Here is a 25108-nt window from a genome sequence, read left to right on the forward strand (position 1 = left end):
ATTAAGCATCTCTTTGGGCTCAGGTCATGATCCTGGGGTCCTAGGATAGAGTCCCATATTGGGCTCCTTGCTTGGCAGGGAACCTGCTTCTTCCTCTGCCTGCTGCTCCCCCGGTTTGTGTGGCTGTCTCTCTCTCTCTGGCTGACAAAAATAAAATCTGAAAAAAAAAAAAATCCAGATTTTTTCCCCTCAGAATTTATAAAAATTATATTGGTACATAAAAAAATGAATGTATTTCACGAATATGTAAATAGAAGCACAATTACAATAAAAGAAAATCTATGAACTGAGCTCTTAATGTTAATTACTAGAACTGTTCAAATTACCCCTGTGCTTCCAACAAATTATGTCACCTTGCTTCATGTCCAGTACTAATTACTTTTTCTGACATTTCTGTTTTTCAGTATGTTGATTTCTTAAAATAGATTTACTGTACATATGTGTATCCTTATATTATTTAGTTTGGCTGTATGTAGACTTTGTAAAAATGATTAAATATGTAGTTTTTTGAGATCTGTTTTTTCAAAGATTAGTTCCTGATGTCTAGGGATATAGTTGCTTCATCTTCCATTTTGTTAATGTACCACAATTTATCAGTTGTCCAGCCTGTGTGCATTTGATGCTTTTGTAGAGTTTTTGTTTTTGCTGTCAAGGGCATCTTCTTTTTTTTAAAAGATTTTATTTATTTATTTGCAGAGAGAGATCACAAGTAGATGGAGAGGCAGGCAGAGAGAGAGAGGGAAGCAGGCTCCCTGCTGAGCAGAGAGCCCGATGCAGGACTCGATCCCAGGACCCTGAGATCATGACCTGAGCCGAAGGCAGCGGCTTAACCCACTGAGCCACCCAGGCGCCCCATCAAGGGCATCTTTGTTCATATCTCCTGATGTACTGGTACAAGAATTTCCCTAGATTTTGTACCTAGAAAAGGAAGTGAGGGTGACAGGGTAGACACATCAGTAGTTTTTATATTTTGCGATAATATCAAATTGTTTTCAGAGTCTTTTTATTAATATAAAGCTCCTACCACAGAAGTATAGGAGTTCGTTTCTCCACATCCTTGTCAGTAATTAGTACTATTGAACCTGTAAATGGTTGCCACTTTTGTGGATAAGAAAAGAAATTAGTTGTTGGTTTTAATTCTTATTTTTCTGACACTCTAAAGTCAACATGTTATATTTACTGGTCTTTATTTTTTGTGAAACAGCATTTCATATCTTTTTCCATTTTTTAAATATTGGATTTACTTATAAAAGCTTTAATATATGTTCAAGGTAGTAATAACTTGTTTCTTAGGTGTTGTGCATATGGTGAATATCTTCTTGGGAGTTTGTATCTTCTTGTCTCTAATGATAGATTTTGATGAACAGAAGTTCTAAATTTGAGTTACTGAATTTGTAACTTTTATAATTAGTGCCCTTTGGGTTTCATTTAAGAAATTCTGCCCTTTTGAGATTATAAACATATTCAGTGATATAACACATGGCCAATTTTGGAAATGTTCTATGTATGCTTAGGAGGAATATATGTTTCTAATTGGATACAGTGTTTTGTATGTATTCATTAAATTAAGCTTTTAAATTAGGTCATATCATTTTCTTAGTTGAGTTGATGAGGTTAATCTGCTATGTTGTTGGGTTGGTCAATTTCTTTAGGAATTTTTACTTTATATATATATATATTTTTTTAATTTTAAAGATTTTATTTATTTATTTGACAGACAGTAGTAGGCAAGTAGGCAGAGAGGCAGGCAGAGAGAGAGAGGAGGAAGCAGGCTCCCTGCTGAGCAAAGAGCCCGATGGTGGGGCTCCATCCCAGGACCCTGGGATCATTACCTGAGCTGAAGGCAGAGGCTTTAACCCACCGAGCCACCCAGGCGCCCACTTTATATATTTTTGATGCTGTGCTGTTATGTGTGTACTGGGTATATAATTATTAAGTTGAAAGTTTTGCATTTCCAGGGGCTATTTCCATTTCCATTAATCTTTTCTTCTTTTTTTTTTTTCTCCTTTGATTAAATTTGCCTAGTATATTATTTTTCATGTTATTACTTCCAGATTTTTAGTGTCTTTCTATTTTCAGTGTTGGCAGATAGCATACAGTTGTGTTTTAAAATTCCCATCACTAATTTAATTAGTATTTATATTTATTACTCTTTAATGCTTGCTCTTTCTCACTTTTTGTGTTTTTCTCTTAAATTTTTACCCCCTTCTCCCACCATTTTACTGTTTTAAATGTTACCTATTCTGTTACTATGCTTTCAGTAGTTATCTTTGAAATTGATCCAGACTTAACACCTAAACAGAATCTAAACTTATTATCTTTTTAATAAATTTAATTTTTTAGTTGATATACAATGCTGTATTAGTTTTAGATATACAATATAATGATACAACAGTTTTATATATTACTCAGTGCTCATTGTGATAAGTATAATCTTAATCCCCTTCACCTATTTCACACATCTCCCCGCCTACCTCCTCTCTAGTAGTCATCAGTTTGTTCTCTGTGAAGAGTCTGTTTTTTGATTTGTCTTTTTTCTTTGTTCATTTGTTTTGTTCTATTAAATTCCACATGTGAGTGAAATGATATGATACTTGTCTATTTCTGACTTAGTTTACTAAGTATAAACCTGTTATACCCTCCAGATCCATCCATGTTTGTTGCAAATAGCAAATTTCGTTCTTTTTCGTGGCTGAGTAATATCCCCCCGCCCACCCATACACCACATCTTCTTTATCTGTTCATCTATCAGTGGACACTTGGGCTGCTTCCATAGTTTAGCTATTGTAAATAATGCTGCAGTAAACATAGAGTGCTTGCATCTTTTTGAATTAGTATTTTCACATTGTTTGGGTAAATACCCAGGAGTGGAATTACTGGATCATATGGTAGTTCTGCTTTTAATTTTCTGAGGGATCTCCATTCTCTTTTCCACAATGGCTTAACCAGTTTTCATTCCCATCAACAGTGTACATACAAGGGCTCCTTTTTCTCCATATCCTTGTCAACACTTGTTTGTTTGTTTGTTTGTTTGTTTGTTTTGACTTTAGCCATTTTGACAGGTATGAGGTGATATCTCCATTGTGGTTTTGATTAGCATTTCCCTGATCAGTGATATTGAGCAATTTTTCATTAAATTTAATATCTTAATTACTCTCCTGAACAACATTAAGTGCTCCAGAATTGAAACTTTCTTCACTCTTCTGATTTATATGCCGTTTTTTGGTGTATTTATTCTGACTTGTTCTTAAGCACCGTAATTTAGATATTATAATTAATGTTACAAACGGTATTTAAAATTGCTTAATGGTTATAGGTTTTCTTCTTTTCATTTTATGTTCAGGCCTTCTGGTTTGTTTACTGAATTTTTCAAGCATACAGTTTCACACATTTCTTTAGAAATGGCTTTAGGCAATAGTCTTTGTTTTCATTCACATGAAAAAATACTTAGCTCACTTTGTTGCAAGATAGTTTTGTTAGGATCTGAATTTTATCTTATTTATTTATTTATCTATCTATTTTTTAAAAGATTTTATTTATTTATTTGACAGAGAGAGAGAGATCACAAGTAGGCAGAGCAGCAGGCAGAGAGAGAGAGGGGGAAAGCAGGCTCCCTGCTGAGCAGAGAGCCCATCCCAGGACCCTGAGATCATGACCTGAGCTGAAGGCAGAGGCTTAACCCACTGAGCTACCCAGGTGTCCCAGGATCTGAATTTTAGATTTTAGATTGGAATTGTTTTCTTTCGACTTTTTGAGGGTAACCAAGGTTCGCTCCCTTAGCTTCTTTTATTGCTCTTCAGTATTTTCTTTGTTAATTGTTGGTCCTGTCAGATGAGTTATCTTTTCTTGTTTGTTTGATTTTTTTTTTTCAAGATTTATTTATTTAGGGGTGCCTGGGTAGCTCAGTTGGTTAGGCATCTGCCTCCAGCTCGGGTCATGATACCAGGGGCCTGGAATTGAGTTCCACGTTGGGTTCCCTGCTATGCAGAGAGTCTCCTTCTCCTTTTCTCTCTCCCTCTGGATCTCCCCCTGCTTGTGCTTGAGTGTGCTCTTGCTCTTTCTCTCTTTCTCTTATATAAATAGATGGGGTCTTTGGGAAAAAAAAATTATATACTTATGAGAGAGATAGAGACAGAGGGAGAAAGGAAGATTGTCGATGAATTGGGGGAGGGGCAGAAGGAGGAGAACGAGCATCTCAGGCTGACCTCCCATTGAGTGGGGAGCCTGACTGGGGGCTCCATCTCATGACCCCAAGGTCATGACCTCAGCCAAAACAAAATCAAGAGTCAGGGGCTTGCTTAACTGAATGAGCCACCCAGGTGCCCTAATTTGTCTGATTTTGAAATCATTTTGTTTTTGGATAGAAACACAGTTTGCTTCGTTGTGTCTAATTATTGATTTCTCTTATAATATCCTACTTGATAAGAATAATTTCTTTGAATTTTGTCTGTTTTCAGTTCTGAAAAATTGTCAACATGAATTCTTCAGTATTTCTTCTTCGGTCTGTTAAAATTTTCCAGGTCTCTAAGTGCCCGTATTTTCAACCTTATACTTTTATCTTTCTTAACTTCTGTTTCAAATTTTCTCTTTTAATCTTTTATCCTAATAGTTCTGGTTAACTCCTTTAGATTTATCTTTCAGTTCACAAATTCTCTTTTCAGTCTCTCTCAGTTTTAGTTTTTTTATTTGTTATTTGTCTCTAAGTATTGCCCTCTTTGTCTTTCCCCTCCTCTGCACCATTATATTTTCTTTGATACCACTTCTCTGAGTTCAGCTTCTTGTTTGGTTGTGTATCTGTTACATCTTTGGAAGTTGTCTTACTTAATTTCTTGTGATCCAAGCACTGCTTTAAAATAAGATTTTTACCTACCATCCAGTTTCAGCAGGGGTTCACTTTAGAGTGTTTTGTTCAAGGTAGTGCCTTAATATTTCTTACTTAGATACATTTGCAGTTGTTGTATAGTTATGGTGAACTTGTGTCTCTCAAGCTCTCATCATGTGTCTCCTCTGTGTCTGTTTGTGGGCCTCAAGCATCATAGACAATAGCCATTTGTGGAAAGAATTGTCTTATCCTTTCATTTAACATGGTGTAGGCAATATTGAGGATCATAGATTCTTTTTTTATAGATTTCTATGCCAGTATTTTTCAGGTTTGCTGGCTTTATATATATCAGATTTAGTTATTCTGATTTTCTAATGTATATTTTAGATCAGTACATGTGTATTACATATTATTGCCCCTTAATTTAATAATCAGTATTAACTTATATATTCTGACAATCAAGAACTATTTCTGTTATTCAGAGTACAGGGCTGCAATATAAGGATGATGTCAAAGTTTTCTTGTGAACATCATTAAAATTCTCAAAATTCTAAAATTTAGCATGGTAGTTATAACATTCTATCTGAATTTAATTTAGAGAATTGAAAGAAGCTTCTTATTTCATTCTTATAAAATTGGCCTTCAGAACCTATTTGCATATTTTATTTATTTATTTATTTATTTATGCTGGAAGATTAGCGTTTTAGAGCAAACTATATTGTATCAACCAGGGGCATAGCCCAGCTAGGACTCAGCACTTGCCCCCACTGGGCTGCTTCTTCCTTCTCCCTGATGGGGCCCCATTCTCAGGCATTTCACTATCCCCAGAAACCTCTCCCCTCTGGCCTTTGGTCCATCTCATCCTCCCCTACCTGTGCACCTCCATATAACCTGATGTATGTTGATAGATTTCCGCCTTCCCTTACATTACAACCAGGCTTCCCCAGGAGCCTTGGGCTCAGGGACTAGAGCTGGCCCCCAGCTCCTTCAAACCCGTAGCCTATTTGCATTTTAAAATAAAAATGGAAAAATATGGTAAGAACTATGAATATTTACCATTTGTAGTTATTTTAATATGTTGATATTTTGAATATGCAATCATTTAGATATTCTGTGCAGAAAAAGACTATCATTTGTCCTAAGTTACAAGTATCTTTTCTTGTTACTACTTTAGACAAAGAAACAGCCTTGGTATAACAGCACATTAGCATCAAGAAGAAAACGACTCACTGCTCATTTTGAAGACTTAGAGCAATGTTACTTTTCTACAAGGATGTCTCGTATTTCAGGTACATATTCCAGACTTCTAAAAATACATCAGCTTCTTATGTCAGATCCATTTCTAGCTTCTTATGCTGAATTTATATAACGTTCTATTTATAGAGCAAAAGTGTGTGTTTTTGACATATTCTACCAGAATGTTGTGGAGGTTCTTGGCGATCTTGAAGAACATTGCTTTCCCATAGCTATTTTTGTTTTTTCCCTCTATTTGAGGATTTTTAATCTTTGTGAAGTGAGCTATATAAAGTTAAGAAAAAAAATCAACCATGAATATGTTGCTAGGAAAAGTAAGTTCCATTCAATTGCCTCTTATTATTAAATATTAAACATTTATTAAGTTCTAAGCACTGTCCTTTCTGCTAAGAATAAAAAGGTGAAAGAACCGATTTCTCTTATTAGGGAGTATTATAAATTCAGTGGCGGAAAGCAACAGGTGTGTGATATTATATGTTGTATAAGTGTATTAGGGGAATAGAGAAGAATATCCACTAATACAGCTAGGAATGAGAGATCCTCACCAAGTTGAAAATGGGGAAATGGAAGGGAATGATCACTGTAGGCATTTCAGAGGATTATATTTCATCAAGGCAAGAATTCGTTAACTAAGTTAATTAGAAACATCTTCAAATAGAGGAAATAACTTATGCAATGTCATGGACATGATAACATTGGATATTTTCATTGCATTACTATAGTTCTGCCCGTTGAGCTGTAACTTTCTCAGTGTCTTTGGAGCTGTAACTTTCTCAGTGTCTTTGCTCACCAATGAAGTAGGGACATTAATACCAACCCCATGTTCTGTTTTGTTTTTTAGGATTTATAGGTGATATAAATATATCTATAAAATATAAAATATTGTTTGCTTCGGCAGCACATATACTATAAAATATAATGCTTGGTATAAGTTAGGTGCTCATTTAACTCATGTCATTAATAATACACCTGCTCAAAATGAAGACCACCAAGAAAAAAGAAGAGTGATATTTTATTAGATGTTAAAATTTGTCCTTAGTGGGCGCCTGGGTGGCTCAGTGGGTTAAGCCGCTGCCTTCGGCTCAGGTCATGATCCCAGGGTCCTGGGATCGAGTCCCGCATCGGGCTCGCTGCTCAGCAGGAAGCCTGCTTCCCTTCCTCTCTCTCTGCCTGCCTCTCTGCCTACTTGTGATCTCTCTCTGTCGAATAAATAAATAAAATCTTTAAAAAAAAAAAAAAAAATTTGTCCTTAGTTTTTTCTTGAATAGGCATGTTTATATTAATAGTTTTTTTTTTTTTTAAAGATTTTATTTATTTATTTGACAGAGAGATCACAAGCAGGCAGAGAGGCAGGTAGAGAGAGAGGAGGAAGCAGGCTCCCTGCTGAGCAGAGAGCCTGATGCGGGGCTCGATCCCAGGACCCCGAGATCATAACCTGAGCCGAAGGCAGCGGCTTAACCCACTGAGCCACCCAGGCGCCCCGGCATGTTTATATTAAAATGTACACATTGTTAAAATTAAGAACGTAAGAAACAATGGTTATTGGCAAGGATGTGGAGAAAGGGGAACCCTCTTGCACATTGGCGGGAATGCAAACTGTTGTAGCCACTCTGGAAAACAGTATGGAGGTTTCTCAAAATGTCAACAATAGAACTACCCTATGTTCTAGCAATTGCAGTATTAGGTATTTACTCAAAGGATAACAAAAATACAGATTCAAAGGGGCCTACGTGCATCCTGATGTTTATAGCAGTATTACTAACAATAGCCAAACTATGGAAAGAGCCCAGATGTCCATTGAGTTATGAATGGATAAAGAAGATGTGGTATATATTCACTATAAAATATTAGCCATCAAAAAGAATGAAATCTTGGCAATTCACAGTGATGTGGACAGAGCTAGTATGTATTATGCTAAGTGAAATAAGTCAGAGGAAGGCAAATACCATATGATTTCACTCATGTGGAATTGAAGAAACAAAACAGAAGAACATATGGGAATGGGGGTAAAAGGAGAGAAAACAAACCATAAGAGATAGAGAATAAACTGAGGGGTGATGGAGGGAGATGAGTGGGGGATGGGCTAGATGGGTGCTGGGTATTAAGGAGCACAATTCTTTCTTTCTTTCTTTTTTTTTTTTTTTAAAGATTTTATTTATTTATTTGACAGAGATCACAAGTAGGCAGAGAGGCAGGCAGAGAGAGAGGAGGAAGCAGGCTCCCCGCTGAGCAGAGAGCCTGATGAAGGAGCACAATTCTTATGATGAGCACTAGGTGTCATATGTAAGTTACTATTCAGTAAGAATCACTGAATACTCCTGAAACTAATATTGCACTGTGTGCTGAGTGACTAGAGTTTAAATAAAAATTAGAAGGAAAAAAATATAAAATCTATACATTGCTTAGGACCTTTGGAAAAATTTGCATCAGGATTGGTGGTGGAGGAAAAAGGAGGTTAACGTACCATTTTTCCTGTGAGGGAGCCAAGCTTTGTTTATAAATGTGTATGAAATTAATGATTAACAGTTTTTATAAGATGGAAAACTTTCATTGTGTTGCCTGGGAATTGAGCCCCTTACTGAGCCTTTAATAGTCTGCAAAGTGGAGTAGAAAGCTGTGAAATTGAAAATGGTTTGAGACTTAGAATCTGATTGGCAGAAGGTTCACGTTAACCCTGTTAGATGTTATTTGTTGGTACGATTTTGAAATACATCCATAGGCAAACGGCAGACATTTAAAAAAAGCATGGTAGGAAAGAGAGATTGGGGAATAATTTTTAAGTAACTAGCAGCATAGGCATGCTGTGGCAGAGTAAAGCTGTAGTCACAGACCAATTTATTTTGGGGATGTAAGATTACTGGAAGGTGGGATAAATTAAAATCAGGAGGAAGATTAAGTTTCATTTTTGTGGGCAGGGCTATATTGTACTTAAAACATTTGTCCTTAGTTTTTAGGAGTCTCAAGTTTGTCTTACTGAACTTTCACATTGACTACACTTACCGTATTGCTGGATATGAAGGTCCTCCTATTGTCCTTAACTGTGAAGAGGAAATTTTAACTTCTACCTAATGGAGTACATAGTGTTTTTCCTTCTGTATATTTTTAAATGAGAATTCATCCCCTCTTTCTGACTTTCAGTTTTCAACTCTGAAAATGATAGGTGAAGCTTAAGAGATTAATGCTCTGAACTCTTAGTTGTGATTGGAAGAGAAGGTAAATTATAAAGCATTAGAAGAGAGAAAAATGCCAAACACACTTTGACAAACTAATCCGTCATTGGAATAGGAAAAATAATATGCTTGCAGATATGTGTGATTATTAACCATAAATCTACCAACCAAACAAAATCCTACATTTTCATAACCATGAAAATTGAATCCTTCTACTTTCAGATACTAAAATAACCATTTTTAGTGTTTTCTTTATAACTTCTGTTGGAAGTAGGTGTTAATGAATAGGTAGATGACCAGGAAAGTTTAGCTACCCAGACAAAGATTATGGTCTTCAACAGAATATACATTCTTTTGAATGCTTGTGAATTTTTTGTCCTTAGGGATTGGTGTCAAAATATGAAAGAATAGATTTACATTAAATTAATACATAAATATCTAAGGTGTCTTTGAAGTCACTATTTATTACATGAAGTACTCAGTTAACAGGATTATGTGTAAAAAGATTCAATTAGTTGTTACATTCAAACCACTTTGTAGTAAAGTTGATTTGTTTTACTGCAGTAACCCATGATGTATTTCCAGTTTGTTGAATTTACTGAGAATAATTTTTATGGAGGAGGAGCATTATTTAAGTAACATTATGACAGTGCATGCTAATTAGGTTTGTTTTTTGTTGTGTTTAGAATGGAAACACTATAAAATTGGAACCTTTGATATAGGTTATTAGATGAATTTGCTGTTAGTGTTTAAACCTTTAAAATGTAAAATATTGAAGACAGAAGCTTAGTATCAGAGACTAGCTATTGTTTTTCATTGTAATAAGTGTTAGATAAGTTTATGTCAGTAGTTATCTTCAAGATAACCTAATATCTCCAGATGAACTAAATAAATTCTTTACTCTCTATTCTTTGTACCTTAACTCTGTAAATGTAATGACTTATTTTTTTAAGATTTTATTTATTATTTATTTGAGAGAGAGAGAGCACGAGCCAAGCTGGGTAGGGAGCAGAGGGAGAAGCAGACTTCCCAAAGAGTCTGACATGGGGAGCCTTACACGGGGCTTGATCCTGGGATTCCCGGATCGTGACCTGAGCCGAGGGCAGATGCTTAGCCAATTGAGCCATCAGGTACCCCAGACATAATGATCCTTATATCTAAATTTCATTATGCCTACTTATTTTAGAGGACATTTAAGAACGGGAAATTATGGGGCACCTGGGTGGCTCATTTGGTTATGTGTCCAACTCTTGGGTTTTGGCTCAGGTTATCTCAGGGTTGTGAGACGGAGCACCACATTAGACTTCCTGCTCATCAGGGAGTCTGCTTCCTCTCTCTCTCTCTTCCTTCCTCTTCTCATGGGCCAATGCACACGCGTTCTCTTTCTCTCTCTCTCAAATAAATAAATCTTTAAAAAGTAGGGGAATCACAAAAAAGTTTACCTTGAAAAAATTGTATGTGTCTGTATGTGTATGAGCTAAAACTAAGAAGAAAGGTATAAAAACAGTGTTGTAACAATCTTACTTCAAATTTTAGTTAGGAAGCTAACTAAATTGGGTGTTTTACTTTTCTTTCTTTGGAAAGGAAAATACAAGTCCAAATGTAAAGCAGTTTTGAAAAGCAATGATTTCTTATTCATGTTTTCTCTGTAGTCTTGTTTCTAGATTAGAGAATGGATAGCTGTATTTAATCCCAGTCTTATATGAGATGATTTTATGATTTAAATTCCACAAAACTTCATTATGAATAGTTTACTGAAATGGACTTTACTCAGTATTTATACAGTGTTCTAGTGGATGGAATTTTCCATATTCTACCAAGACATTTGAGTAGAAGCATTTTGTTTATTTTTGAGAATAATTGATATATTGCAGTTTTCCACTCCCTTTTCAGAATTGGATTTGAGAAATATTAAAGTATAATGTGAACAAGTATTTCACTTTATTTTTACTTAAAAAGCAGTTGCTTTCTTAATCTAAATTATGTTACAAATTGTGTTTTGATAGTAAATAAATGTGGGCATGCAGAAGTATCTCTGTAAATGTGTTCCTTCAAAATAACAAATGTGCTTAGTGTATGTACTCCTGTCCATCTTCACTTTCTCCATTTTAAAGAATTTTTATTTTAATAAAAGATTAAATTTCTCTTGATCAGAGGTACTTTTTTATTTTTCTAAGAAATTATTGCTTAAAACATAAACTATAGTATGTTTTTATCGGTGTTGAAAGAGACAGTGTCTTTCAATGAACAACTAAAAAATTATTAAAGCTGAAAGATCACCTGAATAATAAGTGCATACTAGTGTTTTCTAAATACTTAAGAAATGGGATGCCTGGAGTGGCTCAGTGGGTTAAGCCTCAGCAGGGGGCCTGCTTCCCTCCCCCACACCCCGCCCCACCTGCTTCTCTGCTGACTTGTGATCTCTCTCTCTCTGTCAAATAAATAAATAAAATCTTAAAAAATACTTAAGAATTGTTTGTATTTAGAATATAATTTTTAATCTGTGTATACTGCTTTTTAACTTACATCGCAATTCCATTTATTTTGTTTTGTTTTCTTTGTGTAGATGATAGTAGAACTGCAAGCCAGTTGGATGAATTTCAGGAATGCTTGTCTAAGTTTACTCGATACAATTCAGTACGACCTTTGGCTACATTGTCATATGCTAGTGATCTGTATAATGGTTCCAGCATAGTCTCTAGGTAAGTATTGGGCAGCACCCTTTACTATTTACTTTTGCAAGAGTATCTAAAATTTAATTTGACAGTTTCATTGTTCTAGTTAAGAGTCTGTGTTCTGAAGTCAGGTTGCCTGTCAGTTTTAGTTCTGTGGTCCTGGGCAAGTTCCTGAATCTCTTTAGTCCTCAATGTCTTCATCTTTAAAATGGAATGGTTAATAGTATTCACCTCATTGGGTTTCAGTTTGTGTTTTTATAATGGTTTTGTCTGGTTTTGGTGACAGGGTATGTATGCTCTTCTCATAAGGGCTCCCTCATCTTCAGTTTTCTACAACAGTTTGTGAAGAATTGGTATTATTACTTCTTTATATATTTTGTAGAATTCTCCATTGAAACTATCTTGGCCTTGAGTTTTCTTTGAGGGAAGAGTTTTGAGTACAAATTAAGTTTTTAAAAGAAGTATAAGACTAATCAGGTTATTGATTTTTTCTTGATTGAACATTGTTTTTAATTTGTGTCTTTAAAAGAATTTGTCCATTTCACCCTTAACCCACTGAGCCACCGAGGCACCCCTCACATTCATTTTTTTTTTTTCTATGTGTTGGTAATATGTGCTTTCTTTATCAAGCACTGGAATGATTAAAACTTGAAAATGCAGTAGATTGTGGGGCTTATTTAACTAATTAATTAAATGAGTAATTAAATTTATATAGCAAAAATTAATCGACCCCTTAATGTGGGCTAGGCTAAGAGTACAATCGTGAATTGGCCAGATTTGATGCTTGGTTTAGGAAAGCTCTTAGTATTATTTCAGTGTTTTTGTAGAAAAAATGTAAGAAAGTTTTTGAAACGCTTTAGCTTGGAGTGACAGTGTAATATTATTACTTAATTTTTTTTTTTTTTTTTTTTTTTTGAGAATGCACTGGTGTGCTTATGCACAAGTGGGAGCTGGTAAGGGGGGGAGAGGGGAGAGAGAATCCCAAGCAGTCTCCACACCCAGGGAGGAGCCTGACACGAGGCTCAATCCCACAACCCTTAGATCGTGACCTGAACTGAAACCAAAAGCTGGTTGCTTAACTGAGCCACCCAGGTGCCCCTTAAGTTCTTAATTAGTGTAAGAATGTATAATATATATTTTTAAGAGATTCAGAGATGTAGCTTGAATATGAAATGGCAAAAACGATGGAAGTTTATAATAATGACCTGATAAATACATTTACTTGTAATTATGTGGCTCTACTCAACTAAAATATAATGCAGATTATAGCTCTATTTTAATATAGATTAATGTCCCTTAGCACTGTAAATTCATCCTGCATTGTATTTTCTTTTCCATTAAGGAAGGAACAAAAATCCAAAAAATAGTAAAAATTTCCATCTTAACTTTATATTACAAAAGCATCATTTCTAGTTAGAAATCTAGAATTGGTTATACACCTCTAGGATTTAAAAAAGAATAAGAGCCATTTTATTTCATCATTTTTAAAAAAAGATTTATTTTTTTGACAGAGAGAGAGAGAGAGAGAGAGAAGGAACACAAGCAGGGGAAATAGGAGAGGGAGGAGCAGGGAGCTTGACGAGGGGCTTGATCCCAGGTCCCTGGGATCATGACCTGAGCTGAAGGTAGGTGCTGGAGAACTGAGCCACCCAGGCACCCCTGTTTTCATCATTTTTGAAAACTGATTTTAATATAATTAAAATAGCTTGATTTTAATGTAATTCTGGGCTTTTTTTTTTTAAGCTTGATTTTAATATGATTCTGGGCTTTTTTTTTTTTTTTTTTTTTTAATGCTATTAAGTCCTCCCTCCCTCCTCCAAAGTTTTGTTTAAATTCTAGTTAGTTAACACATAGTGTAATATTGGTTTCAGGAATATTAACTCTTGATCATACAGAGACATTTATGTCAGAACACTGTGTATTCTGAGGCACAAGTTTACTGAATACTTAAATGAGATTTCAATTTGGAAATACCACTTAATGAAAGTGAGATTAGGGGTGCCCGGTTGATGCAGTTCGCTGGATGTCCGACTCCCGCAGTCCCTTGGAGTCTGCTTGACGCTCTCTTCCCCCACCTGCCCATGCTTACTTGCTCTTTCTCTGGAATAAATAAATTTTTTTTTAAAAGTGAGATTTGGGGACGCCTGGGTGGCTCAGCTGGTTGGGCAGCTGCCTTCGGCTCAGGTCATGATCCCAGCGTCCTGGGATCGAGTCCCACATCGGGCTCCTTGCTCATCTGGGAGCCTGCTTCTCCCTCTGCCTCTGCCTGCCATTCTGTCTGCCTGTGCTCGCTCTCTCTCCCTCTCTCTCTCTCTGACAAATAAATAAATTAAAAAAAAATCTTTAAAAAAAAAAAAAGAATAGTATATGCTTAAAAAAAATAAAAGTGAGATTTGTTTTATTAAAATATTTCAATTAAAAATTTAAAAGGTACCTTCAGTTATTTCATCTTGCATGCTAACATCTTTTCTTTCATTGACATTGAATTGACATTTCAGAAAACATTTCAGTTTTGAAGGTTTATAATATAAGAGAGGAGAGATGAAGACTAGTAGGTAGCAACAAGAAAAATAGTATTCAGGGAGACTTTGCCAGTTTCACAGCCCTGGAAATTTTTTTGCTTTTCCTACTTCCTCATATTGACACACGTCATTGATAATAAATTTACTTTAAAGGCTTTTAATTCCTCTCAAAATAGGAAATTTTGATGAAGAATTTCTTTTGGGAAAAGAGATAAAGACATATTAGAAATGACAAATAATGTTGAACTTACATTATTTAATAATGTTGCATTATTTCATTACATTGTGGAAGAAATTATTCTAACTGTAAAATTGCATGAAATATATCTAGTGTTGGTCATTCACTGCATTGAGAATCTGACTGAGAGAAAAACTTGGTTTTAAAGTTTTCCTTTTGCTTTATGGATCATGTTGGGTTATTTAATACCATACTTCTAATTCCACAAGGTGGCAGCATTTGTTTACTTTAACAGTTTCTCAATTATTAGTAGACTAGGTATGGAAATAAATGGCTTATGGAAATTAATAGCTAATAGGGATGTTCATGTTCATGAATACTAAGTGGTCCTAGATTAATAAAAGCAAGCTATGGAAAGGACAGAAACTCATCTTACAATGATGTCACATTTTGCTTATTTTCTTAAATATCTAGTGGCCACCAGAGAGGAATTTTTTTAAACTGCATTGCTTGAATTTACGAATACTTAGCAGTTGGCTGTTTCTTGAATTTTTGGTTTGAATTTTACATACCTAGATTATTATGGTTAAAATTGTTCTACATTCCATATGTAGTTTAGAGGTTATATAACATTTTTGCTTATGGTTTCTTGAATTTTTAAATAGAATTGCAGCAGGCATTAGTAAATTTATAAGAAAGTCGTTATGTATTGTGGCATTCATTGTTGCTGCTAGATGAGTTGCTATACTGGCAATGTAGTGTTTGATTATTTGATTGGTTTTTTAAAGATACCTTTTTGAGTACCTTACATGGTATTTTAAGTATTTCACTAACTCATTTAATCTTTATATCAAACTTATGGAATAAGGCATTGTGATTGATCCTATTATACAGATGAGGAATTGTGGTAGAGATAAATTTATCTAAATTGTCCAAGTTCAACACAATGCTAGTGAATGATAGAATTAAGATTTGAACTGAGACATTGTGGCTTCTGAGTTTATTCTTCCATTATTCCCTTCAGTACCTGTTAAAACACTGTACTTTTGAGACACCCAAAAGAGTAAAATGAACGAATTCTTTTGAGTTTCTTTTTTTTTTTCTAAGATTTATTTTTTATTTTAGAGGTAGGGGAGGAGCAGAGGGAGAGGCAGAGAATCTCCAGCAGACTTTCTCACTGAGTGCAGAGCCTGCCATGAGGCTTGAACCCACAGCCCTGGGAGCATGATCTGAGCCGAAATCAAGAGTCACTCACTCACCCAACTGAGCCACCCAGGCTCCCCTCTTTTGAGTTTATGATAATTGGTATTCCTGTGACTGTCTTGTCTGATTTGCTCTAAATAATGAGCATGTTTTAAAATTTTAATTTGATGTAGATATTCTGTTGAAAAGCCACTCTTGCCTTAGCTTGAGAGTATTCATGTTCAACATTTATTGTTTTTTTTTGTAGTAGCCAGTTATGAGGATTATTTTTCCTGAATTTCAGTTTTTAATGATAGCCAGCACTGATTCTGTATTGTAGAATGCTTTGACTTTTTTTTTTTTAAATATTTTATTTCTTTATTTGACAGAGATCACAAGTAGGTAAGAGGTAGGCAGAGAGAGAGGAAGGGAAGCAGGCTCCCTGCTGAGCAGAGAGCCCCATGTGGGGCTCGATTTTAGGACTCTGAGATCATGACCTGAGCCGAAGGCAGAGGCTTAACCCACTGAGCTACCCAGGCACCCCAGAATGCTTTTACTTCTTAATTTGTATTTAAAAACATCTCCAGGTAATTAAGTGACTTGTTTTCAAAGGAAAAATTATGACATTTTATTTTATTTGTTTTTTAAACAGGTTGTTTTATTTGTTGTTTTTTTTTTTTTAAAGATTTTATTTATTTATTTGACAGAGATCACAATAGACGGAGAGGCAGGCAGAGAGAGAGAGAGAGAGAGGAAAGCAGGCACCCTGCTGAGCAGAGAGCCCGATGCGGGACTCGATCCCAGGACCCTGAGATCATGACCTGAGCCAAAGGCAGCGGCTTAATCCACTGAGCCACCCAGGCGCCCTGTTTTGTTTTGTTTTAAGTAGGCTCCGTGCTGGGCCACAGCATGGAGCCCATCATAGGGCTTAAACTCAGCGATCCTATGATCAAGACCTGAGCTGAAATTGAGATAGACGCTGAGCCACAGACATAGACCCAGGCTTCCCTTTGACTCTTTAGGACTGCTAATGAACTTTCTCTTTTTATAAATAAGATATTTTTGTTATCATCCGACACGTTATTGGGCTATCTGGGGTCAAAGAGAAATGTGAGGATTTGGGAGGATAGAGAAAAGGATTTCCTTCCAGAATTTTGCTCAGGCCTAATCTTTTAAAACAGTAATTTTAAAAACTGTGTTCTAAACTTGAAGTTTCCTCAGGAAAGTGTCTTATGTATCTTACTTCCTGCTGACTCCCTATTTCTGGCAGATGATAGGTGCTTAATAGTAAATATTTATTGAATGAATGGAAACTCTCTTGCCTGCTCTGGTAGGATCTGGAGGGCTATAATAGTTGTCCAACTCAACCTGTTTTTATATATTTGCTTGCTGATAGGAATTCCTTTGAAGAAAGTATCCCTAGGCTATAAAAGAAGTTTGTAAATCACAAATGACATATGACAGAAAAATAAAGTAGTGTTAACAACTTAAAATAGAGACATCTAGGATTCTCAGCAAGCTTTGATGAGTTTCCTCCTTTTATAACAATTCAAGATACAGGTTAAAAGTGAGATGCAGATAGTGCAAGCTTACATATTAGAAGCTGTTGTGTCCTTTCCTTCTGTCATAACCTCTACCCTGAAATTTTGCTATTGTCATTTTCTCATTTTTGTGTTTCCTTTTGCCTTTGCTTAGGCTGAGGCTTGTCAGTAGTACAGAGTGAAACCATAAACTCAAATAATTTTACACTTCCTTCTTCAAAGTGTTCATTGGGTTAGCATTTGAGATTTCAGTAGACTAGTAAAAGTTTGTCACTAATCAGAACATAAAATATATGCCTACAATGAAAGTTTAGAATTAAAATATTGCCTTTTATGATAAAACTCTTTTGTTGATCTAATGACTCTCTTCAAATAATCCAAGTGGGAAAAGAATTAGAATGATTCTGTTTGGTATCCAAGAAACCTACTATCCAAAGTAGGACTAATGGCTGGAAGTTACATTTTAAGGCTAAAACAAGGAAGCTCTTTTTAGTCAGCAATGTGTGGAAGTAGAATAGGCTTCATTAGGAGGCAGTTGCCATATGCCCTTAGGACTTTAAACACTTTTTTTTTTTTTTTTTTTTTTAAGATTTTATTTATTTATTTGACAGAGAGAAATCACAAGTAGGCAGAGAGGCAGGCAGAGAGAGAGGAGGAAGCAGGCTCCCTGCTGAGCAGAAAGCCCGATGTGGGGCTCGAACCCAGGACCTGGGATCATGACCTGAGCCGAAGGCAGCGGCTTAACCCACTGAGCCACCCAGGCGCCCCTGCCCTTAGGACTTTAAAACTAAACTGTGCCTCATCTTTTGTTTTTTTTTTTTTTAAGATTTTTAATTTATTTGACAGAGACATAGTGAGAGAGGGAACACAAGTAGGGGGAGTACGAGAGGGAGGAGCAGGCCCCCCGCTGAGCAGGGAGCCAGGTGAGGTGGCTCATCCCAGAACCTTGGGATCATGACCTGAGCCAAAGGCAGATGCTTAAGGACTGAGCCACCCAGGCGCTCCCCTTCTTCTTCTTCTTCGTCTTCTTCGTCTTTGTCTTTGTCTTTGTCTTCTTCGTCTTCATCTTCGTCGTCTTCTTCGTCTTCTTCGTCTTTGTCTTCTTCTTCATCTTCTTTTTCGTTTTCTTCTTCTTCATCTTTGTCTTCTTCATCTTCATCTTCATCTTCTTCCTCTTCTTCTTCGTCTTCATTGTCGTCTTCGTCTTCTTCTTCTTTAATACAGAAACTCTTTCTGCAATCCTGAGGTCAGTTATATATTCACCTATATTTGTCTGGAATATTTAAAGATTTATTTTTAAAGATTTTATTTATTTATTTGAGAGAGAGAAAGAACACAGTGGGAGAGTGAGAGGGAAAAGCAGATGCAGGGCTTGATCCCAGCCTGAGCTGAAGGCAGACACTTAACCAACTGAGCCACCCAGGTGGCTGTTATTTTTGTTTTAATTTTTAAAAATTGTATCTATTCATAATGTAAGTGCTGAGGGTACCAGTAAAAGTGATATATAGGTTAGCGGAGAGACAAAATCTGTAAAGCCAATCTATAAAATCTATAAGCCAATATAGGAAAAAAAAAAGCATTTTGAGTGCTATGAAAATATCTACTGGCTACAGTACAGTGGATTTGAGATAAAGAATCGTAGAAGCAGGGGGATCAGATCTGTAAGTACTTTTGAATTGTCCTGGCAACGCATGATGATGGCCTGTGGTCTCTACTACAAGGAAGTCTGTAGAGCTTGGACAAAGAAGTATTTAAGACATATTTAGGGACTACGATAGACAAAACATGATTATTGGTGGATATAGTCCTTGAAGGAGAGAAAGATAATTTCCAGGTTTTTGGTTTGAGTAGCTGGGCAGGAAAATGTGTGTGTGTGTGTGTGTGTGTGTGTGTGTGTGTGTGTATGTGTGTGTGTGTGTTTAAATTCAATTAATTAACATATAGTGTATTATAGCGTATAGTATCTCAGGTAGAGTTCATTGATTCCTCAGTCTTATGTAACACCCAGTGCTCATTATATCCCATGCCCTCCTTAATGTCCATCTCCCAGTTACCCTGTCCCCCCACAGCAGTCCTCAGTTTTTTTCCTATGATTAAGAGTCTCCTATAGTTTGCTTCCTGATTTCATCTTGTTTAATTCCCCCCCTTCCCCTATGCTCCTCTGTTTTGTTCTTAAATTCCACATGAGTGAATTCCTATGATAATTGTCTTTCTCTGGTTGATGAATTTCGCTTAGCACGATGCCCTCTAGTTCCATCTGTGTCGTTGCAAATGGCAAGATTTCATTTTGTTTTTTCTTAAAGATTTATTTATTTATTTGACAAGCAGAGATCACAAGTAGGCAGAGAGGCGGGCAGAGAGAGAGAGAGAGGTGGAAGCAGGCTCCCCGCTGAGTAGAGAGCCTGATGTGGGGCTCCATTCCAGGACCCTGGGATCATGACCTGAGCCAAAGGCAGGGACTTGAACCCACTGAGCCACCCAGGCGCCCCAAGATTTTTTTTTTGTTGTTGATGGCTGAGTAACTTTCCATTTTATGTATATACCACATCTTTTTTATTCATTCATCTGTCAGTGGACATCCGGGCTCTTTCTACAGTTTGGCTATTGTGGACATCGTTGCTGTAAACATTGGGGTGCAGGTGCCCCTTTGGATCACTACACTTATGTCTTTGGTGTAAATACCTAGTAGTGCAATTGCTGGGTCATAGGGCAGCTCTATTTTCAACTTTTTGAGGAACCTCCATACTCTTTCCAGAGTGGCTGTACCAGCTCACATTCCCACCAACAGTGTAGGCGAGTTCCCCTTTCTCTGCATCCTTGCCAACATCTTTCATTCCTGAGTTGTTAATTTTGGCCATTATGACCAATGTGAGGTGGTATTTCATATCTCATTGTGGTTTTGATTTGTATTTCCCTGATGTCAAATGATGTTGAACATTTTTTCATGTATCTGTTAACATTTGTATGTTTTCTTTGATGAAATATCTTGTTTGTGTCTTCTGCCCATTTTTTTTTTTAAAGATTTTTTTTTAATTTATTTATTTGACAGAGAGAGATCACAAGTAGACAGAGAGGCAGGCAGAGAGAGAGAGGGAAGCAGGCTCCCTGCTGAGCAGAGAGCCCGATGTGGGACTCGATCCCAGGACCCTGAGATCATGACCTGAGCCGAAGGCAGTGGCTTAACCCACTGAGCCACCCAGGCGCCCCTTCTGCCCATTTTTGATTGAATTATTTGTTCTTTGGGTGTTGAGTCTGTTAAGTTCTTATGAAAAAAAAATTTTTTTAAGGTTTTATTTATTTATTTGACAGACAGAGATCACAAGTAGGCAGAGAGACAGAGCAGGGAGCCCGATGTGGGGCTCGATTCCAGGACTCCAGGTTCATGACCTGAGCCGAAGGCAGAGGCTTTAACCCACTGAACCATCCAGGCCCCCCGAGTTTGTTAAGTTCTTTATAGATTTGGGACACTAGCCCTTTATCTGTTAAGATAAGAAAAATGTGGTGTTGGGGTGCCTGGCTGGCTCAGTGGGTTGAGCCGCGGCCTTCGGCTCAGGTCATGATCTCAGAGTCCTGGGATCGAGCCCCGCATCGGGCTCTCTGCTTGGCGGGGAGCCTGCTTCCTTCTCTCTGTCTGCCTGCCTCTCTGCCTGCTTGTGATCTCTCTCTGTCAAATAAATAAATAAAATCTTAAAAAAAAAAAAAAAGAAAAATGTGGTGTTATTTACAGGGATAGAGATACTGGAGGAAAACCAGGTTTGAAGGCAATGAGGTACATGAAAGTTAACCAAGTAGAGATTTTGCATTGGCTTGCTAGATGCACAGAGATGAAATTTGTACCATTGATAATGGGCACGGTGCTTGTCGATTGATAGAGCTCCTCCATCTAAAGATCCAGGTAGATGAGGAGGAACCAGTAAAGCTGCCTGAAATAGTTTTTAGATAAGAATGAAAACCAGGAAAATATATTGCCTTGCAAACCAAGAAATGGAGGATAATCTGCAGCATTAGACACTGGGCAGGATTGGATCCAAAGCAAAGTGAGATTTTTTGCTTTGATTAGAAGGGCTAATAAGAGGTAAGAAGAAGAGAATCATTGCAAAGACAGGCATGTTTGTAGTGTTAAATGATAAGATAAAGGACATTGTCTCCTAAGTATTTGTGCTTTCAAGCCATGTGTCGTTGCTGAGTGACAGATAGAAAAGGTGGTTGGTGTTTGTGTGTGACTGAAGAAGAAAGAGATACTAGGTAATGAAAATGATGAGATTGATGGACTGTGAAATTTAAACTGAATACTAAAGTAGATAAAGTTAGGAGAGGCCTGAGAAAGAAGCAAAAATTGGTGAATCAGAATGAAGGGTTGTAGGAATAGTGGGCAAGCGAGGGGGAGTTTTGTGGAGACTGTGATCAGAGAGGTATTAGATCTTTGGCCCAGGGTACTTTTTCATCTTTGTACTTACAGTATTGGGTAGTTTACCTGATACTTAGTGGGCATACATGTTTGTTGACTCAACTGGAGAATAATCTGAAATGCAAGATAGAAAATAAGTAATAAATGCTTGTGGGGATTGGATGAATGCTGAAGGAGTTGACTAAAAGAGGGAGTTCACTTTAGGCACTGGCTTTCAGGTTCCTAGGGGTATTTGAAATGGTGCTTTTCAAGGTTTTTCTTTTGCATTTCTATAGATTATTCTCTCTGTACTTGATTCTTTTTTTTGTTTTTTAAAGATTTTATTTATTTATTTGACAGAGATCACAAGTAGGCAGAGAGGCAGGTGGGTGGCGGGGGGGGGGGGGGCGGGCGGGGGGAAGCAGGCTCCCTGCTGAGCAGTTAGCCCATTGCGGGGCTCGATCCCAGGACCCTGAGATCATGACCTGAGCTGAAGGCAGAGGTTTTAACCCACTGAGCCGCCCAGGCGCCCCTCTGACTTGATTCATAAGCTAGAAAGTGACATTAATATATTTTTTTCTAATTCTTCCCTGTGTTCAAATCTATGTCTTTTATAATTTCTTGCAGAAGTTTGTGGTGGAAGTAGTAATTGTTTTTAAAAGCTGGGATATCCTTGTACTTGGTTACATTAAAGGAGAAAATAATGCTTATTTTGGACCTTTTATGGATAAAATATATGGAGAAGAAATAAGGAAATATAATTATTCACTCATATCAAATTATACAGATTTCCTATATAGGAGAAGTCATTTGCAAATTTTTACAGTAAAACTACCCATTTGCAATAGGTGAAAGAAGACCAATTTTGAAGTTTTTTTGTTTTGCTGTTTTTTGTTAAGTATAGTTGACATACAGTGTTCTATAATTTTAGGTATACAAATAGTGATTTGACAATTCTATGTATCATGCTTTGCTTACCACATGTGTAGCTATCCTCTGTCACCATACGATGCTAGTATTGTACCATTGACTGTATTCCCTGCGTTGTACCCTTCATCTCTGTGACATAATCATTTTATAACTGGAATCCAGTACCTCCCACACCCATTCCCCTATCCTATCAGTTTTTTTTTTTTTAAAGATTTTATTATTTATTTATTTGAGAGAGAGACAGTGAGAGAGAGCATGAGCGAGAAGGTCAGAGGGAGAAGCAGACTCCCCATGGAGCTGGGAGACCGATGTGGTACTCGATCCCGGGACCCCGGGATCATGACCTGAGCCGAAGGCAGTCGTCCAACCAACTGAGCCACCCAGGCGTCCCTCTATCCTATCAGTTTATTCTCTATATTTATGTCTCTGCTTTTTTTTTTTGTTTGTTTTGTTTTTTAGATTCTACATGTAAGTGAAATCACATGGTATTTGTCTTTCTTTGTCTTTTTTTTTTTTTTTTTTAAACCAGGTTCCATGCCCAGTGTGGAGCTCATCATGGGGCTTGAATTTAGGACCCTGGGATTGAGACCTGAGCCGAAATCAAGAGTCAGACACTTAACTGACTGAGCCATCCAGGCACCACTGTCTTTCTCTGTCTTATTTCACTTAGCATAATATACTCTAGGTCCATCCATGTTGTTGTAAATGGCAAGATCTCATTCTTTTCTTAAGGCTAATATTCCATCTAATATACATCTAGGGCACCTGGGTGGCTCAGTCAGTTAAGCATCTGCCTTAGGCTCAGGTCATGATCTCAGGGTCCTGGATTGAGCCCTGAGTTGGGCTCCCTGCTCCTCAGGAAGTCTGCTTCTCCCTCTACCCTCCTCCCACTCATGCTCTCTCTTTCTCCCTGTCAAATAAATAAAATCTTTTAAAAAAGTTAATGTACCACATCTTTATCCATTCATCTGTGGATAGACACTTGGGTTGCTTCCCTATCTTGGCTATTATATATAATGCTGCAGTAAACATAGGGGTGTATATATCTTTTCAAATTAGTGTTTTCATTTTCTTTGGGGGCATATGCAGTGGTGGAATTACTGGATTATATGGTATTCCTATTTTTACTCTTTTTGAGGTACTGCTGTACTGTCTTCTGCAGTGGCTGCACCACTTTGCATTTGTACCAGTGGTTCATGAGGGTTCCTTTTCTCCGTATCTTCAACATTTTTTATTTCTTGTGTTTTTGATCCTAGCCAATCTGACAAGGTGTAAAGTAGTATTATAGTTTTGATTTGCATTTCCCTAATGATTAGTGATGTCGAACATTTCTTCATGTGTCTGTTGGCCATCTGTATATCTTTGAAAAAATGTCTATTTATGTCCTCTGCCTATTTTTAATCAGATCATTTGGTTTTCTTTTTTGGTGCTAAGTTGTATAAGCTCATACATTTTGAATATTAAGCTCTTGCTGAAAATGTCATTTGCAACTATCTTCTATCATTCAGTTAGATTTCCTTTTTGTTTTGTTGATGGTTTCCTTCTCTGGGCAAAAAAAAAAAAATTTTTTTTAAGATTTTATTTATTTGACAGAGAACACAAGTAGGCAGAGAGGCAGGCAGAGAAAGAGGGGGAAGCAGGCTCCCTGCCGAGCAGAGAGCCTGCTCCATCCCAGGACCCTGGGATCATGACCTGAGCCGAAGGCAGAGGCTTTATTTAACCCAGTGAGCCACCGAGGTGTCCCTGGGCAAAAATTTTTTATTTTGTGTAGTACCAGTAGTTTATTTTTGCTTTTATTTCCCTTGCCTAAGGAGACATTATCTAGGAAGATGTTGCTAAGGCCAATGTCAAAGAGATTACTACCTGTGTTTTCTTCTAGGAACTGTATAGTTTCAGGTCTCACATGTAGGTGCTATTTGGAGTTTATTTTTGTTTATGGTGTGAGAAAGTGGTTCAGTTTCATTCTTCTCCATGTAGTTGTCCAGTTTTCCTAGCACCATTTGTAAAGAAGGTCAGTTTGAATGAGTTGAAGTCTCATGTAGTTTAAAAAAATAATTTTACTTCTTTCAGCTATCTAACCTACTCAGAAATAGTTTCAGCTGAAACCTATTTAAATAAGATGAATTGAGAACTTACTTGAATTATTCTAGCATTTTGTGTGGTACATTGTAGTTACATTTATTTACAGTTGGAGGGCTTACTAAAACATTTCCAGGCCCTACTCCAGAAGTTTCTTATTCACTAGTCTGTGCTAGGGCCAAGAATTTACGTTTCTAACACATCGCGAGGTAATAGTGCTGTTGCTGGTCTGAGACCACACTTTGAGAGTACTGTCTTGGGTTAAGAGCTTTAACAAAGAAGAAATTCACTTCTAATAGGAAATATTTATAATTTTAATTCTTTAGTAAAAAACCAATTATTTGTTTTTATAGTTTGTGAATTAAAGG

General features: G+C 36.8%; 1 protein-coding gene across 6 annotated transcripts in view; it reads left to right on the forward strand.

The window, feature by feature from the left end:
• Positions 1 to 25108, forward strand: part of COP1 (COP1 E3 ubiquitin ligase) — a 250858-nt gene that overhangs the window by 91099 nt on the left and 134651 nt on the right. For all 6 annotated transcript variants that reach the window (XM_047704561.1, XM_047704560.1, XM_047704558.1 and 3 more), the window contains 2 exons: positions 5997 to 6111; positions 11813 to 11948. In XM_047704561.1, coding sequence (XP_047560517.1) covers positions 5997 to 6111; positions 11813 to 11948 — 251 coding nt within the window. The remainder of the gene's footprint in view (positions 1 to 5996; positions 6112 to 11812; positions 11949 to 25108) is intronic.

The sequence above is a fragment of the Lutra lutra genome, chromosome 15 (assembly GCF_902655055.1).
Source record: "Lutra lutra chromosome 15, mLutLut1.2, whole genome shotgun sequence".
In the NCBI taxonomy this organism is placed as follows: domain Eukaryota; kingdom Metazoa; phylum Chordata; class Mammalia; order Carnivora; family Mustelidae; genus Lutra; species Lutra lutra.